Consider the following 20,875-nt stretch of genomic DNA (forward strand, 5'->3'; position numbering starts at 1 on the left):
GAACATTTCCGCGTATGGATAAACACTCCGTTACTTCTCTCCGCTCCGCTACCTTTTCCATTCCGCTCCGCTCCGTTAAACAAGTAGCTATATCGTCTCCCTCATTTCTGCAGCCATCATACGCTCCACTATTTATCTCCTCTCTACTCCGCTACCTGTCTCCGCTCCGCTCCGCTACATGTCTCCGCTCCGCTGCACGTCTCCACTCCGCTCTGCTGCATGGATCCGCTCCGCTACAGTCTCCGCTACTCACCGGGCCGGGGCGCGTCGTACACCTCGCTCGGCTCCACTCCATGTCTCCGCTCCGCTTCGTCTCCGCTCCGCTCCGCTACTCACCGGGCCGGGGCGCGTCGTACACGTCGCTGGGCTCGGGTATGTGGAAGCGCTCGATGAGCAGCTCGAGGAGCTCGGCCGGCGAGCAGAACGAGCGGTAGGTGGTGAGGAACGTCCGGACCAGGTTGAGGTCCGCGTAGATGTTTGTTTGTTTGTTTATTAGGTACACCAACAAAGTCACATACATAATACAGTTCATACATTTTAACATGGTTTAACACATGATGCGTATATGACCTATGCGTATAGATGTGGAACGGAGCAACATAATATTATGACTGACAGACTATGGAAAACACTGTCTGCAGTGTTGAATGTTTTCTCACTCCGCTCCGCTACAACACTCCGTTAACTCACTACTCTGCTTCGATGTCTATCTCCGCTCCGCTACCTATCTCCATTCCGCTCCGCTCCGCTAAACAAGCAGGCTTAGCGTTTACCCTCTTATTGCTGCAGGCGTCATACCGCTACATCTCTCCGCTCCGCTCCGCTACCCCACTCCGCTTTGCTAGACAAGTAGCCTTGTTGTCCAGTGTCCACCCTCCTATTGCTGCAAACATCATACCGTCACATCTCTCCGCTCCGCTCTCCGCTAACTCACCGGGCCGCGGCGCGTCGTAGACCTCGCTGGGCTCGGGTATGTGGAAGCGCTCGATGAGCAGCTCGAGCAGCTCGGCCGGCTCCGCTCCGCTACAGTCTCCGCTCCGCTCCGCTCCAGTCTCCGCTCCGCTCCGCTCCAGTCTCCGCTCCGCTCCGCTACTCACCGGGCCGGGGCGCGTCGTACACGTCGCTGGGCTCCGGTATGTGTCTCCGCTCCGCTACAGTCTCCGCTCCGCTCCGCTACAGTCTCCGCTCCGCTCCGCTACAGTCTCCGCTCCGCTACTCACCGGGCCGGGGCGCGTCGTACACGTCGCTGGGCTCGGGATGTGTCTCCGCTCCGCTCCAAGTCTCCGCTCCGCTACAGTCTCCGCTCCGCTACTCACCGGGCCGGGGCGCGTCGTACACGTAGCTCGGCTCCGGTATGTGTCTCCGCTCCGCTACAGTCTCCGCTCCGCTCCGCTACAGTCTCCGCTCCGCTACTCACCGGGCCGGGGCGCGTCGTACACGTCGCTGGGCTCGGGATGTGTCTCCGCTCCGCTCCAAGTCTCCGCTCCGCTACAGTCTCCGCTCCGCTACTCACCGGGCCGGGGCGCGTCGTACACGTAGCTCGGCTCCGGTATGTGTCTCCGCTCCGCTACAGTCTCCGCTCCGCTCCGCTACAGTCTCCGCTCCGCTACTCACCGGGCCGGGGCGCGTCGTACACGTAGCTCGGCTCCGGTATGTGTCTCCGCTCCGCTACAGTCTCCGCTCCGCTCCGCTACAGTCTCCGCTCCGCTACTCACCGGGCCGGGGCGCGTCGTACACGTCGCTGGGCTCGGGATGTGTCTCCGCTCCGCTCCAAGTCTCCGCTCCGCTACAGTCTCCGCTCCGCTACTCACCGGGCCGGGGCGCGTCGTACACGTAGCTCGGCTCCGGTATGTGTCTCCGCTCCGCTACAGTCTCCGCTCCGCTCCGCTACAGTCTCCGCTCCGCTACTCACCGGGCCGGGGCGCGTCGTACACGTCGCTGGGCTCGGGATGTCTCCGCTCCGCTCCAAGTCTCCGCTCCGCTACAGTCTCCGCTCCGCTACTCACCGGGCCGGGGCGCGTCGTACACGTAGCTCGGCTCCGGTATGTGTCTCCGCTCCGCTACAGTCTCCGCTCCGCTCCGCTACAGTCTCCGCTCCGCTACTCACCGGGCCGGGGCGCGTCGTACACGTAGCTCGGCTCCGGTATGTGTCTCCGCTCCGCTACAGTCTCCGCTCCGCTCCGCTACAGTCTCCGCTCCGCTACTCACCGGGCCGGGGCGCGTCGTACACGTAGCTCGGCTCCGGTATGTGTCTCCGCTCCGCTACAGTCTCCGCTCCGCTCCGCTACAGTCTCCGCTCCGCTACTCACCGGGCCGGGGCGCGTCGTACACGTAGCTCGGCTCCGGTATGTGTCTCCGCTCCGCTACAGTCTCCGCTCCGCTCCGCTACAGTCTCCGCTCCGCTACTCACCGGGCCGGGGCGCGTCGTACACGTCGCTGGGCTCGGGATGTGTCTCCGCTCCGCTCCAAGTCTCCGCTCCGCTACAGTCTCCGCTCCGCTACTCACCGGGCCGGGGCGCGTCGTACACGTAGCTCGGCTCCGGTATGTGTCTCCGCTCCGCTACAGTCTCCGCTCCGCTCCGCTACAGTCTCCGCTCCGCTACTCACCGGGCCGGGGCGCGTCGTACACGTCGCTGGGCTCGGGATGTGTCTCCGCTCCGCTCCAAGTCTCCGCTCCGCTACAGTCTCCGCTCCGCTACTCACCGGGCCGGGGCGCGTCGTACACGTAGCTCGGCTCCGGTATGTGTCTCCGCTCCGCTACAGTCTCCGCTCCGCTCCGCTACAGTCTCCGCTCCGCTACTCACCGGGCCGGGGCGCGTCGTACACGTAGCTCGGCTCCGGTATGTGTCTCCGCTCCGCTACAGTCTCCGCTCCGCTCCGCTACAGTCTCCGCTCCGCTACTCACCGGGCCGGGGCGCGTCGTACACGTCGCTGGGCTCGGGTATGTGGAAGCGCTCGATGAGCAGCTCGAGCAGCTCGGCCGGCGAGCAGAACGAGCGGTAGGTGGTGAGGAACGTCCGGACCAGGTTGAGGTCCGCGTAGATGTGGTAGGTTAGACGCTCGACCAGCTTCAGGAGAGTTGCTCCCTGAGGAACAATCGATAGAGTTAAGCCATGTATTCATTAGGCAACATTTGTTGATAAACTGTTTATGACTAGTGTGAATCAAGTTTACGATAAACACAGGTTCCTGAAACTTGGCCGTCCACACTTGTCAGTTGTTGATAGGATGTCGGCCGAAGAGGTGGACCACATTACAAGTGAGGAAAATAAATAAATTACCTCCATGTTTATAAACTCGCACAACACACGTCCACACCTTTTGACTTCTGTCTATAAACTAGATGTTTCGTCTTGCTCTCCACTCATAGCGAGGAGCACGGAAACATGTATCATAAACAATGTTTCATCACCTATGTTTATGGACTGTTTATAAACTACTAGCTGATCCGGCGAACTTTGTTCCGCCTTAATGGCAATAAATAAGCAGACTTTTTTTTTAATTTCGAAAGGGTTAAAAAGTATCCTATGTCCTTCTCCTGGCTTTAAAATACCTCACTGACAATTTTCAGCTAAATCGGTTCAGCCGTTCTTGAGTTATAAGTGGTGTAACTAACACGACTTTCTTCTATATATATGTAGATTTACAGAGTGAAACATTGTTTATGAACAGTTTATAAACAGTGTTTATCAACAAATGTTGCCCAATGAATACATGGCTTTATTCGCTATTTATTTATTACAGGTCTACTATTATCTACTCAAGCGTGACGTAACGCGCCATTTCAACTCGATGTGGCACTGTTATTATTTAATTTTGAAAGAAAATAATTGAAATTTTGTCATCTAGCCCAGGGTTTCCCAATTTTTTTTTTTGCCAAGGAACCATAATTGATTATACTTTTCCTAGCGGAACCCCCGTACTACTCCGCCCGCACGCCCTGCGTAAACAAGTCGGTGGGAGCGAACAATGTCGGTCACGAAACGTGGGATAATATTTTTTACGGAACCCTTGCGGCCTTTCCACGGAACCCCAGGGTTCCGCGGACCACCTTTCGGGAACCGCTGATCTAGCCTATTATGACATATACAAGAGAGCGTTACTATCAATACTGGGTTGTTAGTCTCTTCAGAAGTTTCAAAATCGTTGGACTTTGAAGAATGTATAAATAAATAAATTCTTTATTGAATAACTTATTGACAGTTTTTAACAACAGGCTAATATTAAACTATAATAGGTAAAAGTACATACGTGCCTGAACTAAGAATTATAATTCCTGTATCTCAGGCAAAAAAAATAATTTTATATGTCAAATCAATTATGTGTGTATTTTAGATGTCAATTTTTTTTCTCTCTTTCTCACCTTAATAAGCGGCGGCGCGTTGTTCCTCTGCGGTTCTTCTAACATTATATTGTCGGGCGAGTCCGGTACCGCAAACCGATACAACGACACCGGCGGTAGTTGCAGCGGATGCCGCTTCTCTAGGTCTAGGAGGATGCTGGAAGAGAAGGTAGTAAATATGTGTTTATTAAAGAACACAAACAGTGAACAATAAACTATACTTCGTTTCAGCCAAATGACGTCCACTGCTGGACAAAGGCCTCCCCCAAGGCCTTTCATAACAACCGGTCCAGGCTCTTCCCGCGACCTTCACCAGGTCGTCGGAGGCCTGCCCACTATAAGCTCTACTAATTTATAGCCTGACCATCAGCAACAAAAATCGGGGAACCTAAGTGGTCGCATAATTAGCTCTACTAATTTGCGAATATGTATTGCGAAAAACTAATCGAAATATGGGTAATAGAAATAGAAAACGTCAATGTGTAAACATGACATAATTTTCGGGTTTGTAACATGTTGGTCCTTCGAGCCGGATATTACACTAGTACCTTTCAAGGCTTTGGTCGAGCGTAAACTATCAGTTTATCTAGTTCTTCAGCTAGTGGATCATGGTCCTTCGAGCCGGATACTGCTAGTTACTTGTCGAGGCTACCAGCGAGCATAGACTTGCCTAGACGCACTCGAAGGAACATGTTGGTTGGATATTGCACTAGTACCTACCTGTCAAGACTCCGATCCAGCATGGGTTTAGTATTCAGCATGACGAAGTCGCTTCTTAGCGATCTTCACCAAATCGTCAGACCACCGAGTGGGAGGCCTGCTTACACTACGTTATCCGGCCACTTTTGCCGTTGAGGCGGCATTAGTTTCTAAAGTGTGCCTGAAGGACCAACACGGTCCTTCGAGCCGGATATCGCTAGTTACCTGTCAAGACTCCGATCCAGCATGACGAGGTCGCACATCCAGTGTCGCTTCTTAGCGATCTTAACCAAATCGTCGGTCCATCGGGTGGGAGGCCTGCTCACACTTGCGTTTTCCGGTCACATTTGCCATTGAAGTGCAACACGGTCCTTCGAGCCGGATATCGTACCTGTCAAGACTTCGATCCAGCATGGGTTTAGTATTCAGCATGACGAGGTCACACATCCAATGTCGCTTCTCTGTGCAGAAGTCACACGATAGTAACACGGCGCCTATCATTCTTATAATTATCTAGTGTTGTATAACTAACACTTAAGTCATTTAGCATGACTCCCTTTAGGCACTTCCCTAAAACATCGGTCCATCGAGTGGGAGGCTTGTCTAAACTTACTTTTCCTACATCAGTTTCTACAGTGTGCAACATGGTCCTTCGAGCCGGATACCACGAACCGTTTATTGTGGAAATCCTTGTGGGAGGACTGTCTAGGCTACGTTTTCCTGTCTGTAGTCGCTACTCGCTTTTGCCGTTGTGGCAATTAGATTCTCTGTTGGTCCTTCGAGCCGGATATCGCTAGTTACCTGTCAAGACTCCGGTCCAGCATGGGTTTAGTATTCAGCATGACGAGGTCACACATCCAATGTCGCTTCTCTGCGCATGAACCGCATGATAGGAGCACGGCGGCGCCGGCGCGAGGACATAGCTCGATGAGGTGGCGGTTGTCTGTGGGTGTTTGCAAAGGTAAGTACAAAGGATCAAATAAATTATTTCAAACAAAAAAAAATGTTGAGATGGGAATTTAACACATAATATTATACTTTCTAAAACCTGGTCCGTGAGCACGTAGAATTTTGTCGAATGACCCCTAGCTACCCATCCTTATCGCTCGCGGGTAATTATGTTGCTGTCGCGCTCGCACACTCACTGCGGGCGCCGTCGCACAGTCGCGACAGCAATATAATTACGCGCGAGCGATAAGGATGGGTAGCTTGGGGTCATTGGACAAAATTCTACGTGCTCACGGACCGGGCTTTACATTCCATCATCAGGTCCATTTTTAGTCTTACATTGCAAAAATCTGAGGGCTCTAATTTACTAAAGGAATCATCACCATTTCACTGTGAATCAATGATTTCCATAATGGCCGGTTGGTAGTGGCCAATATCCAGCGCCTTTATGCTACCTTTATGAGGTCGTCGGTCCACCTAGTGGGCCGACGCTGCGCTTTCCGATACGCGGCCTCCACTCCAGAACCTTGCTGCCCCCCATCAGTTCTGCGTACTATGTGCCACTTCAGCTTGCTGATCCGTCGGGCTATGCAGCGACTTTAGTTCGTTTACGGATCTCCTCATTTCTGATTCGATCTCGTAAAGAAACTTTCATAGTTAATTTCAGTTATTCAAATAATAATAGTTTCACTGGGCTGGAAGACGTAGCGTGGGCAGGCCTCCTACTAGGTGGACCGACGATCTGGTAAAGGTCGCGGGAAGAGCCTGGATGCGGGCAGCGCAGGACCGTGCATTGTGGAAAACCTTGGGGGAGGCCTTTGTCCAGCAGTTGACGTCATTTGGCTGAAACGAACGAACGAACGAATAGTTTCAGTATCACGGTGTTAAAAAGTCCAACTACCTTCAGTGTCGGGCCGGTCGTGCAGCTCCAGTTTCCGTATGTGCAGTTTCTCCTTCAATTTTAACTGCTGCGAGCCGCCCGCGCCCGTCGAAATGCCGCCGCTGTTCACGCTCACCTGTAAGAATAGACCTTATTGTATGGGGGTAAGGCAGGATTTTTTTTATGCTAGACAAGGCAGGTATTTGACCGCAATCGCACCTGGTGTTAAGAGCGTTTACGCCGTTTGGCGCAAAAACAGTACTTTTTCAACTCGTTACAATCATTAACCAGTAATACTACAAATATGTTATAGGCATAAATAGTTAGGCAATTTCGTCGTCTAAATAGTTAATTGAGAAAATATTGCGATTAGTTTAGTATTTAAGAATTCTATCAAGATAAGTCCACACAGGTTTTGTAAATTTCCACTTTAGCGTCAGTTTACAAGCTGAAATTTTTATAAAAATACTGTGAAAACGATTTAACAAACATTTATATCCTATAGCATAGATCCTTGGGCAAATAGTTATCTGAGAAAATTTTTAGATTTAAGCATTTTACAATAAGAAATCACAAATTAAAAGAACGTGAAATACCCAAAAATCAAAGTGATTTTTTCACCAATATCCTTCCTTTATTCAACATAAAAATAGCTTAATATAATAAAACAACATCTTCTTTAAAATATTTACTTTGAAACGATATTTAATTCATTGTTATTGTTTTGCTATAAACATTTGAAAACTATTAAGGCGATTAGAGTCCTCAATCCGCGTCAAATGGGCATTTTGTAAAGCCTACTCCTCTTTTACTGCTGGACAGAAATAGTTGAAAAAAATATATGTTATACAACAGTTCAAGGACTACATTTGTGACGTTTGAATTTTCGCTACGTCTCTTTGTTTTGGATTAAAAAAATAAATACGGGACATCGATTTTTTACTTAAATTCCCTACTCCTCCAAAACGGCTATGTTAATTTAAAAGATTTTTGCACGAATAGATTAGGAATTCTTTAATCTTTAAATGACACGTTGCGTTTTTCAATCGAACATTACTTTCATTCATAAATGTTACTTTTGATAAATTCCGAACGTTTTGCTGTTGAGGGGGCCTTCGCGGGGTGCGGGCGGCAGTCGGCCGCTGGCCTTCAGACGGGGAGGTTGTGTCACTCGCTGCAAACTGACATTAGCGATCAAAATGAATTTTTTCTTTGGCTGAGTTGCACCACCTGACGTGACCTAACTTTGACCGTAGCTTTGGCGATAACCGATGTTTTTTTGTATGGAGTTCGACAGATTTTTGACTTTTGTCAAATTTAAAATAAGATGGTGCAACCTAGTCTTTGTTTGACAATAGTTTTTATGTCAGAGTTGTTCATAGAGCACGTTTAGTCAGACGATACGATTGAATTAAGTCATGCTCGGACGCTATTATCTACCTAAATAGAATCTATTAGTGTAAAAAATCGACTCCAAAAAAAACGGCACTAGAAAGTAAAAGTTGAAAATATATTCCGTTACTTATTTACTAGGCCTTTGCAATCAGTATCCAAACTAGGAGCGAGTCAGAATCAGTAACTTAATCGATTTACGTGAAGAAAACAATTTATATTTTTCATACTTAGGCTCGGCGCAAATGGGCCATTTAGAATTAGATTTTCAATATGTTTCTTCGCGAAAATACCACAGTTAAAAAAAATAAGATAAAGTGGTATTGATAAATTGTTCTATAGAGCTTATTAAAAAATGTGGATACTGATTACAAATGCCCGTTATATCATGATTGAAATTTTCGGAGTCGGTGACAGCCTACCTTTTGGTGATTCGTTTTAGAGTTGGTTTTAATTTTTGGTGAAAATTAATTTATTTCATGCCTTTAGTTGTTGTTGCTGTCACCGGAAAATAACAAGACTCGTAAGTTGATCAATTTTCTAGGAAGTTGATCAACTCTCGGAAAATAACAAACGGCAGTTGAAATGTACTATTTAACGCATCGAATTCTAGCTAATTGGTCAACTTACGGTACCTAGCCGTAATTTAATAATTAACTATATTGCTACAAGTAAAATCATCCACAAATGGGCCAATCGTTGCCCAGTGTACTATTTGACGGTACACTATTATCCGTCACTTAATACACTTTTCTCTGATTGGTCGACAGACACTTAGATTATGTTGTTTTAATATTTACATTTTAGAGATAGGGATATTAAAGTTCGTCTATGCTATATAGTTAAATAAATGAAAAATGTTTAAAAAAATATATTGGAGCTCAAAGTTTTATTATTGTAAGTTATATTAATAATAAGTAAGTTTGTTTATTTCTACCACTACAGACTCCATTTCACTCATCATAAATAAAATGACGCGTTACCTATTGGCTCCGTGCACGATTACAGCGCCAACTAGCGTCCACAACTTTGTGGGTTCTGTCACATTGACATTTAGGTCGTATATTTGTGAAAAAATATCGAAATGAAAAAATAACAAATATTTTCAACTAATAAATTGTTGTGATACCACGATTTGGGTGGAAAAAAGGTTTTGAAATCATTTTGGTCATTCAAATCAAATGAGGTAAGTCCAAAAAGTGTGTTTAATTTTGATTGTGTCAGGATTTGTTTACTTCATTTATAGTTGTAGTTTTACAGTAAAACAAAAAGAAAAAGCTACTTTAACGGTTTCATTATATAACAGTAAATATATTTAAATGTTTCTGTATCGCTAGTAATAAATTAAATATCGTTTTCAGATCGAAATGAGTATCGTTTTGAAGACCGGGTTTGTGAGAGTTACAATATCAAATTCCAACCACAAACCGTATTTAAAGGAAAGTTGTTGGTATTGGCTGGACAAGTCCGAGATGTAGAAGAATTAAGAACAAAACAAGGGCAGAGTTCAATAATTCACGCTCTCATCATAAGGCAAACATCTGTGCACAACAACTACTGTGACTCATTTTTGTACTACCACGTTGTATAGTTTAGTTATTTCCAAATTGTAAACGGCTATTAAAACAGCCCTATCGAAATACAGTCCACTCTTTTATTTAAGTTCCCAGTAGGACCCTTTTCATGCGATTAATTAATGATATTAAAATGTATTATGTAGAATCGCTTTGCCATTGACAGATACATCTGATGACAGAGCTTACATTATTTCTACTTTTGACCACCATGAGCGCTGCGATAGATTATGTCCCCCCCACCTAGTACTTCGCACCCAGCGAATAATGAGAATTATTACCACACAAAACAACAATTGCTAATTTTACTACTGTAAATAAAGAAAATAGATAGATTTGTTTACGTTTAAACCGGTAATGGCGGCGGCCGGGTGGCGGGGAGCGGTATAAAAGCACGGGAGTCTTTTAACCAATCAACGTGCACCTTGCCTTTGTCGGATGATTTAACGGCAAGACGCCGTAAATTAATCAACTTACTAAAATACATACGTTAAATAGTACATTTCAAATGCCGTTTATTATTTTCCGAGAGTTGATCAACTACCTAGAAAATTGATCAACTTACGAGTCTTGTTATTTTCCGGTGACATTGCCACTGAAGTATGTATTTTTCACTTTTTTAAACTTATGAAAATTTAAAGAGATAAAGCGCGCCAAAGTTCAGAAGAGGCCCATGACGTTAAGGCGTGCTTAAAATTGTTGCGATTTATGACGTCACGCGGAATTTCATCGCATCATAACTTCGTAATTACTTGTTTGTTGACAAATAAAAATATCCCGTGTCCAATATTTTTTGATAGTGTAATTGACGGACTAAGTGTTTTTTTAAGAAACTAGCCTATTCCTACGGCCACATTCCAGCTCCATCATCAGACCCTGTTTGCCTTTGAGAATTGAAGTAGGTAGGTAGTCGTGATTTTTAAAGTAGCTCATATACTTACATAATATTACTTACTTATATTTATATAAATAAATAAATACAAATCAAACGAGCCTAAACTCGATGGAATCGTTTAATCCCGGAGTTGCTCATCAGATCGACTCCATGTCATCACAATATTGCATTGTCATCCGAATTACATGTATATCCAAAATTTTAACTCAATCAGTTGTTGAAGGATTTCTAATAAAAAGACGAGATTAAACACATTTTCAGTTTATTCTTCATAAGTGACACAAAGAGAATGACAATAGACAAAAGAAGAAACATTTGCTTTTTTAAACCATAGACAATACTACTATGTGTTCCAATACCTACAGTTGTCGTCAGGAAGTTGGTCTAACAAATTCAGCTTGCAATATTCCACCCGAAGTTACTTACATAGGGTAAACCACCCAATTATTGGCACTTTAAGCAGCTACTTCACAAAACCGGTAAAATTTACATGTAAAAATATGTTTTATCAAAGATAAAAACATTTATATTGGTCTTTTAATCTTTGCAGAATATTATAAAGTACTTATCATTAATAAATTAAATCATTTATTCAATATAGTGTACCTTTTAAAAAAATACCTCAAAATACCAGTTGTTGGCATAGCCAAACCTTTTATTGGCAGTGATAATAACCTATTATTGGCACTGTTCTCGCAAGACTGAAAAATAGCTGCTAGGTCTTATGTAGAGGTTTTAAAGAGATTCATGATAGAAATAAACAAAATAAAATCCTTTGTTTAAAGAAAGGTAACATTTTTTTTGTATAGGAACATACCATATCAGTTCAAACGCTTATATTTAAATATGGTTTTAAACTTTCCATAACCACTTTTATCAAATCTTCTTTTCTCTTCGGAAATCCTTTTTTGCTACTGATTTTTATTTTATCCAGTCAACAAAAAGCTGTTCTTCCTCGTCAGTTAAAACTGTGAACGGACCGGTCTTAGAGCGATGATCAGGATGTTTCAATCTGAATTATAGTAGACCGTGGCACCACCTTCAAAGCCTTTCACAGGCTTATCCTATAGCTAATCCCCGTTGACGGGGATTAGTGAACTTTTTATTCATTAATCCCCGCTAACGTCAATGGAGCTTATAATGGGAATTAATGAACTAAAAAGTTCATTAATCCCCATTACTTTATTTTATTTTTCTTTATTCAGAAAACTACGTTAAAAAATAAAATACTAATGTAAGAAACATGTACCTTCTATTTATTATTGGATAACAACTCACTTATTGATTATTTTTATAATCAAATTAAATTAAATTGAAGCCTGATTACAAAGCTATTAATTTACACCATTTTTATCTTGTTACATTTTGGGCCAAATTTGTATGTAATACTTTCCATCTTCTTTTAAATGATGAATGGGGAATAACTATTTAATATCCATAGTGCTTTTGGTTATCAGGTAAGTGTTAATTTTTTTAAGTATTGTAATCAGTCTTAAATTTAATTTAATTTGATAATAAAAATAATAAGTGAGTTCTTATCCAATAATAAATAGAAGGTACCTGATTCTTACATTAGTATTTTATTTTTAACGTACCTACTGGGGATTAATTAACTTTTTAGTTAATTAATCCCCATTATAAACTCCATTGGCGTTAACAGGGAATTATGAACAAAAAGTTCACTAATCCCGTTGACAGGGATTGTCAACGGGGATTAGTGGAATAAGACTTTGAAAAGGCTTTGAAAGTGGCTAAAAAGATAATATTTTTTATTGGCACCTTTTTAACCAATGTTTGACACCCGTGCCAATAAATGGATTTTATATAATTGGCAGTGGGCCAACATTTGGATTGGTATATCCAAAACGTTAGAAAATATTTTAAATGCCATTTAAACTCAATTTTGAGACAAACAAGGTATAATTTTTAATAAACTCAAATTATTTTAAATACCCTTTTATTGGCATGTGTGCCAATAAAATGGGTAAACAGATTTTACGCATACCAAATGTTGGCACACTACAAATAACTAAAAGTTGGCGGTTAAATTATAAAATAATGTTTTAAAAAGGCAGTTAATATATTCAATAATAAGACAAAATGATTATGTATAAGAACAACAAAATAGATTTGCATTTTTTTTAAAGATTATGATAGCTCTTACCTTAGTAAAAAACGAATATTTCGATTGTTTTTTTCGCGCAGGTACCGGTTTGTCAAACAAATGGTTGAAACGCCGCAATGTTTGAAAAAATAAAAAACGTGTGTAGCCAGTTGAGTTATAAATGATATTACTCTTCAATTTCTACTAAAAAATATAAGGTTTGGCTACAAAGAATCTTAATTTTCTTAAAATACTGGAGCATGCCAATAAATTGGTAGAGTGCCAATGATTGGGTGGTTTACCCTATTACATGTTCAAATTTCGAGAACGGCTGAACCGACAAAAACATTAGAAAACTTGCGAAAAAATAAAAAATAAAAATATCCCGTACAAAATGTTCATGGATTGTGTTATTTTTATTAAATACCTTTACGCCTGAGTTAAATGACACCGACATCAAGGTTCATCAATTCAAGTTTAAAATAATAGGCAGTAATGTCATGAAAAAAGAGCTTCTATTCTGTATCTACCTATGCCCGTGTAATTTTGATCGGTGTCAAATCAGAGTTTTCGTGCGGGGTGCGCGGGTGTTTCGCGCGGCGTGAAGGTCAAACGCCCAAGGTCATTGAGGACTCTAATCGCCTTAAAAAACGCCGCGCGCGAATCATTTCCAATGATGCCCCTTGAAACGCCGCGCTTCGCGTAAACGCTCTTAAGTGAGATGCAGTCTAGGATGGTACATTATCTGCCCTGTAAGAGCCTATTCACTCTCGCCTTGAAAACGCCCGGATTATAGTGTTCGGGGAAAGACAGCAGCAGGCAGCGAATTCCAGTCCCTAGCTGTTCGCATTATAAAGGAGTCGTCGAAACGCTTAGTGCGAGCTGGTGGAATGTCGACAATGTAGGGATGGTACGCTAATAACCTGCGTCTGGTTCCCCGGCGATGGAAGGGGGCTGGTGGAATTAGGTCGTATAATTCCTTCGCACATTCTCCGAAGTGTGGATATAAACATCCGCAGAACATTCAAATTTCAATCTTGTTGTCAGTGAGAGTTAGACTTAGGATAAAGGATTTACCAAACAGGATGCGTCTGCGATCTGCGGTCAGGTCAAAGTGACCAAGAAAATCTCGTCAGAGGTCGTGACAAGGCTATCTGTAGGCGGTGCAGTTAATTCTTAGCTCGTGCTCGCATGGTTAGATATAGTCCGGTCCCCGAGCACATATAATTTCGTCCAATGACTCCAAGCTACCCATCCTTATCGCTCGCACACTCACTGCGGCCGCCCGTAGCACAGTCGCGACAGCAATACAGTGTGAGTCACGTTAAAGTGTACATATGAAAATATATGAAACTAGATCTATTTTTATCGATAAAAAAGAGGTCAAAAATTTTTTGAGATTTTTTTTTAATTTTTTATAGAATTTTTTTTCTTCCAATTACTTATTGTAAAGAAAACGTAATAACTTTTAAGCTAAGCGGTATATCCTGATAAAATAAAATCAGTAATAATTCTAAATAACAGGCGATACTAAAAAAATACATGAAATACCTAGAAAATGCCAACAAATAATAAAAAATGATACTTTTTGAAAAAAAATCTGCTTAAAAATTCGTATTTTTTTGGTTATTTGATAAATTTCTCCAAAAAATGCCCCTATAACAGGTGGTTTTTATTACTTTTTATTATTCTCTATCGTATTACTTTTGTAAAACCAAAAATCGCATGTCTCTATCCCTATCACAACGTTTGCAATGATCGTTTGAACTAAGCCTCTCCGGGCGCGCCATTCAACGCTTCGTTAACAACGAAACTGAAAGTGACTCTAGATTTGTAATTTTGATAAAGACAAGTTAGATTTTCAATAAAAACAAAAGATTTCGAAGTAAAATAAGCATTTGAGTTAAAATTAAAATTGTCTCTACCTGTAGCGGAGAAAAATGTGGTGGCAGGCCTTTGTTCAAACGATCATAGCAAATGTTGTGATAGGGATAGAGACATGCGATTTTTAGTTTTACAAAAGTAATACGATAGAGAATAATAAAAAGTAATAAAAACCATCTGTTATAGGGGCATTTTTTAGAGAAATTTATCAAATTACCAAAAAAATACGAATTTTTAAGCAGATTTTTTTCTAAAAGTATCGTTTTTTATTATTTGTTGGCATTTTTTGTGTATTTTATGTATTGTTTTAGTATTGCCTGTTATTTAGCATTATTACTGTTTTTATTTTATCAGGATATACCGCTTAGTTTAAAAGTTATTACGTTTTCTTTTCAAGAAGCAATTGGAAGAAAAAAAATTCTATAAAAAATTTAAAAAAAATCTCAAATTTTTTTTGACCTCTTTTTTGTCGATAAAAATAGGTCTAGTTTCATCTATTTTCATATGTACACTTTAACGTGACTCACACTGTATAATTACACGCGAGCGATAAGGATGGGTAGCTTGGGGTCATTGGACAAAATTCTATCTGCTCGGCGGCCGGACTTTAGCATCAATACAAAACTTTGACCTGACTGCAGACCGCATCCAATGTGGCTAATCTTTCAAGAGTCGGTTCGTACCTCGTCTTCTGTTGGACGAAACATTAAGACTTCATAATTTCAACAATAAATAGATAACCGAATGAGCAACTAAACTATTTACTTACCAGACTCGTAACGGGTTTGCATAGTAGTAGTAGTCCGTCGAAGAGGTACGCTCTCCGCTCCGCTATCCGCTTGCCCGGACCGATTTTTGATAGCGTGTCCTCTGTGGAAAAATAATAATACATTTTATGTTAGTATTTACAATCCCAACTAATATTATAAATGCGAAAGTAACTCTGTCTGTCTGTTACGCTTTCCCGCTTAAACCTCGCAACCGATTTTGATGAAATTTGGCATAGAGATAGTTTGAGTCCCGGGAAAGAACATAGGATAGTTTTTATCCCGGTTTTTGAAACAGGGACGCGCGCGATAAAGTTTTTCTGTGACAGACAAAATTCCACGCGGGCAAAGCCGCGGGCGGAAAGCTAGTTACTTATAATTTGTCTTCTTGGTTAATTTCGTTGCGGGTTCAATGACAGTTTAGCGTCCCAGTTGTCCCATATGAAACGTCGCTCGCTATATTATATCGAGGTCGTCCGTCCATCAAGCACGTACCTCTGATAAACTCGTTGCAGCACTGTCCGATGTCTCTCGCGTCCCAGTTGTCCCATCCGAAGCGACCCTCGCTATATTACATCGAGTTCGTCTGTCCATCAAGCACGTACCTCTAATAAACTCGTTGCAGCACTGTCCTATATCCCGTGTCACTCGCATCCCAGTTGTCCAATGCGATGCATCGCTCGCTATATTATATCGAGGTCGTCCGTCCATCAAGCACGTACCTCTGATAAACTCGTTGCAGCACTGTCCGATGTCTCTCGCGTCCCAGTTGTCCCATCCGAAGCGACCCTCGCTATATTACATCGAGGTCGTCCGTCCATCAAGCACGTACCTCTGATAAAGTCGTTGCAGCACTGTCCTATGTCCCGCGCGTCCCAGTTGTCCCATATGAAGCGTCGCTCGCTATATTATATTGCGGTCGTCCGTCCATCAAGCACGTACCTCTGATAAACTCGTTGCAGCACTGTCCTATGTCCCGCGCATCCCAGTTTTCCCATATGAAGCATCGCTCGCTATATTACATCGAGGTCGTCCGTCCATCAAGCACGTACCTCTAATAAACTCGTTGCAGCACTGTCCGATGTCTCTCGCGTCCCAGTTGTCCACGATTCGCGCGAGTTCGTTGCACTTCTCTATGGCAGCGGTCGTCCGTCCATCAAGCACGTACCTCTAATAAACTCGTTGCAGCACTGTCCAATGTCTCGCGCGTCCCAGTTGTCCACAATTCGCGCGAGTTCGTTGCACTTCTCTATGGCAGCGGTCGTCCGTCCATCAAGCACGTACCTCTAATAAACTCGTTGCAGCACTGTCCAATGTCTCGCGCGTCCCAGTTGTCCACAATTCGCGCGAGTTCGTTGCATATCTCTATGGCAGCGGTCGTCCGTCCATCAAGCACGTACCTCTAATAAACTCGTTGCAGCACTGTCCAATGTCTCTCGCGTCCCAGTTGTCCACAATTCGCGCGAGTTCGTTGCACTTCTCTATGGCAGCGGTCGTCCGTCCATCGAGCACGTACCTCTAATAAACTCGTTGCAGCACTGTCTGATGTCTCTCGCGTCCCAGTTGTCCCATGTGACGCGTCGCTCGCTATATTACATCAAGGTCGTCCGTCCACCAAGCACGTACCTCTAATAAACTCGTTGCAGCACTGTCCTATATCCCTCGCATCCCAGTTGTCCACAATTCGCGCTAATTCGTTGCACTTCTCTATGGCTAATTGTCGTCTCGCCCGTGTTGCCATACGAAGTGTTGTGTCTCTGCGAAAAAAGATTATATTTATATTAGAACTAGCTGACCCGGCGAACTTCGTACCCCCTATGCTTATCAGAAATAATGTAGAATTTTAATGGTGAAAGAATTATTTAAATCGGTCCAGTAGTTTTGGAGCATATTCAATACAAACAATCAAATCTTTCAAAGCATGTATTTGACCGCGATCACACCTGATGTTAAGTGAGACGCAGTCTAGAGTAGAGTGGTACTGATGGTAATTCACGTGAATGTGGTTCGAAGTCTCTTTTAACCTTATGCTGAAGACATAAATGACTTCCAAAACAGGTCTACAAACTGTGTTAAGCTAGAGTTTTTGCATACGAGTTTAGAATGTTTTTATTATATAAGAAACAGTAGATAAATCATTTTAGAATAGTTAACGCTTTAGGGCTGATTTTTCAACCCTCGAATAACTTTCAACTGAAGAATAAAATTGACATTATTGTCAGTTTTTGTATGGAAAATATGTCAAAATGACACATTTATTCTTCAGATAAAAGTTAACTAACGATTGAAAAATCTGCCCTTAAGCAATGATAATAATTAAACGGATAGTTCTAATTTACTTACAATTTTGGTCCATTTTCTAATGCTTTTAGTAGTAATTTCTTTATTGGATGTAAGTTGCATTCCACCTGAAAAAGATAAAAAAATATATTTAAATATGTAAATATTTTAACTTTATTAACCCAGAACACAATTAGCATAAATATCATGTGACTTATGCGACAGTACGTCACAAGAGCTAGTAAATATCACGTGACGTATGTGACAGTACGTCACAGGAGCTAGTAAATATTACGTGATCGGAGCTAGTAAATATCACGTGACCGGAACTAGTAAATATCACGTGACCGGAGCTAGTAAATATCACGTGACGCATCTGTTTGAAGCTCTCTCTATCGTCCGTATGCGGCGCCACTTGTAGCAACGCCAGAACGTACTTATGGTACACGTGGGCTACCGGCGCTAGCACCAGTTTCGGGAGGTAGTAGGTCATGTGATACCTGTCACGTGATATTTCACACAAATATCACGTGACAGGTATCACATGACTGACCATTACTTACTACAAGTACACGAAGTAATGTTATAACAGCACGTGGGCCACTGGAGCTAGTAAATATCACATGACGCACCTGCTTGAAGCTCTCTGTCATCCGTGTGTGGCGCCACTGGAGCTAGTAAATATCACATGACCGGAGCTAGTATAAATATCACGTGCCAGGTATCACGTGACGTACCTGCTTGAAGCACTCTCTGTCATCTAAATCACATGGTAAATATCGTGACCGGAGCTAGTAAATATCACGTGACTGTAACTAGTAAATATCACATGACGTACCTGATTGAAGCTTTCTCTCGTCCGTGCCCGGCGCTATTAAATATCACGTGACTGTAACTAGTAAATATCACATCACGTACCTGCTTAAAGCTTTCTCTATCGTCCGTGTGCGGCGCCACTTGTAACAACGCCAGAACGTACTTATGGTATAATAATACGTGGGCCACCAGCGCTAGCACCAGTTTTGGTAGGTATCATATGACTGACCATTATTACTTACTACAAGTACACGAAGTAATGTTATAACAGCACGTGGGCCACTGGAGCTAGTAAATAATAAATATCACGTGACCGGAACTAGTATATATCACATGACTGTAACTAGTAAATATCACGTGACGTACCTGTTTGAAGCTCTCTCTGTCGTCCGTGTGCGGCGCTATTAAATATCACGTGACTGTAACTAGTAAATATCACGTGACGCACCTGCTTGAAGCTTTCTCTATCGTCCGTATGCGGCGCCACTTGTAACAACGCCAGCACGTACTTTAGTACGAGAGCCCACGACCAAAACCATGTCTCATAGCAATACGGCTAAAACCCTATAAAATCGTTAGATTGTATGATTCTGAACCCGACTAGGTGTGTAGTAACGGTCGAAAGTGTAGCAACTGCGTGGGAGGCCATTTCTGCTGTGTCAAAAAAAAAAAGACAGTCGGTATTATAGCAATACGTCTGATAGTGAAAATGTACATAGATTTTATAATTGTATTACGAAAAAGTTTGTTTTCAGACATTTTGCGCGTAGCATATAGCCTGAGCGCATTTTTGAAAATGTCAACAAATTTAGCCGACCGGTATCATAGCAATACGGATAAAAAAAAATTTCTACTTTTCGTATTGCTGCCATGATTACCAAAAACCTGTTTTCAGACACTTTAAGTGTAGCATTCAACTTCATCCCAGTTTCCTTTTGTGCGATTTATTTCAGTCCTTCAACTTCAATGTTACGGTTTCGGGTAAATTCTTTGTTAATTATCATGTAATAAATTCAGGGTCGCAACATATTCATTAGTTTGTAACAGAAAATTCAAGATGCCTCAATACGATTTTTAAATGATATCTGAGTATCGAAAAGTTGTCTGATAGAGAAGGTGCTACACTTAATTTGTCTGATATAAATTTTTTGCACATGTGGACAACTTATTTTATCATGTCCAACAATTTTCAGACATATTGCTATGATACCGATCGGTAAAATTTGTTAACATTTTCAAAACGGTCTCAAAATTTAATGCGTTCACATTTTCGTCTGAAAATTGTTTTGTTCGCATCAAATAACCAAAATTTACTAATAAAAAATATTTTCAGACGTATTGCTATGAGACATTTTATTTGTCTCATTTTTAATTTTTTTAAGTGATTTTACGGGTTTGCGCTACACCACTAACGTCTGAAAAATATGTTTCCGGTATCTCAGAACTATCATTCAACTACAGTCTGCAAATCAGACATATTGCTATGATGCAGTTCGGTAAAATTCTTTGACAATTTTGAAAATTCGGTCAGATCAAACGCTACGCGGAAAATGTCTGATATTGGTATTTTCGAGTTCAGGATAATCGTATCTATCGATTTGATGCGGTTTTGGCCGTATTGCTATGAGACAAAAATTTTGGTCGTGGGCTCTCGTACTATTATGGTATATGGTTTTGGAAGGTATCATATGACTGACCATTACTTACTACAAGTACACAAAGTACTTGTTGTATAACAGCACGTGAGCCACTGGGGCTAGTAAATATCACATGACCGGAGCTAGTATAAATATCACGTGACGTACCTGCTTGAAGCACTCTCTGTCATCTAAATCACATGGTAAATATCACGTGACCGGAGCTAGTAAATACCACGTGACCAGAGCTAGTATAAATATCACGTGACGTACCTGTTTGAAGCTTTCTCTCGTCCGTGTGCGGCGCTATTAAATATCACGTGACCGGAGCTAGTATAAATATCACATGACGTACCTGCTTAAAGCTTTCTCTGTCGTCCGTATGCGGCGCCACTTGTAGCAACGCCAGCACGTATTTGTGGTATAATAACACGTGGGCAACCGGCGCTAGCACCAGTTTCGGGAGGTATTTGACATAAATATCACGTGACAGGTATCACATGACTGACCATCACTTACTACAAGTACATAAAGTACTTGTGGTATAACAGCACGTGGGCTACCGCAGTATATCACGTGACCAGAACTAGTAAATATCACATGACGTACCTGCTTGAAGCTTTCTCTCGTGTGCGGCGCTAGTAAATATCACATGAC

The 20,875-nt window shown here is 42.4% G+C and overlaps 1 protein-coding gene and 1 long non-coding RNA gene across 2 annotated transcripts in view; one reads left to right on the forward strand and one right to left on the reverse strand.

Moving 5' to 3' along the window:
* LOC135085624 (protein son of sevenless) overlaps positions 1–20,875 on the reverse strand; it is an 86,244-nt gene that overhangs the window by 44,149 nt on the left and 21,220 nt on the right. The window contains exons 10-17 of the mRNA XM_063980400.1: positions 18,948–18,982; positions 17,829–17,893; positions 17,112–17,242; positions 15,488–15,588; positions 6,891–7,005; positions 5,843–5,984; positions 4,364–4,499; positions 2,906–3,086 (exon numbers count right to left, since the gene is read on the reverse strand). Coding sequence (XP_063836470.1) covers positions 2,906–3,086; positions 4,364–4,499; positions 5,843–5,984; positions 6,891–7,005; positions 15,488–15,588; positions 17,112–17,242; positions 17,829–17,893; positions 18,948–18,982 — 906 coding nt within the window. The remainder of the gene's footprint in view (positions 1–2,905; positions 3,087–4,363; positions 4,500–5,842; positions 5,985–6,890; positions 7,006–15,487; positions 15,589–17,111; positions 17,243–17,828; positions 17,894–18,947; positions 18,983–20,875) is intronic.
* LOC135085820 (uncharacterized) lies at positions 9,249–9,901 on the forward strand. Its single transcript, XR_010260226.1, has 2 exons — positions 9,249–9,447; positions 9,623–9,901. It is a non-coding gene; the product is annotated as an uncharacterized LOC135085820 (long non-coding RNA).

The sequence above is a fragment of the Ostrinia nubilalis genome, chromosome 29 (genome assembly GCF_963855985.1).
Source record: "Ostrinia nubilalis chromosome 29, ilOstNubi1.1, whole genome shotgun sequence".
Classification (NCBI taxonomy): domain Eukaryota; kingdom Metazoa; phylum Arthropoda; class Insecta; order Lepidoptera; family Crambidae; genus Ostrinia; species Ostrinia nubilalis.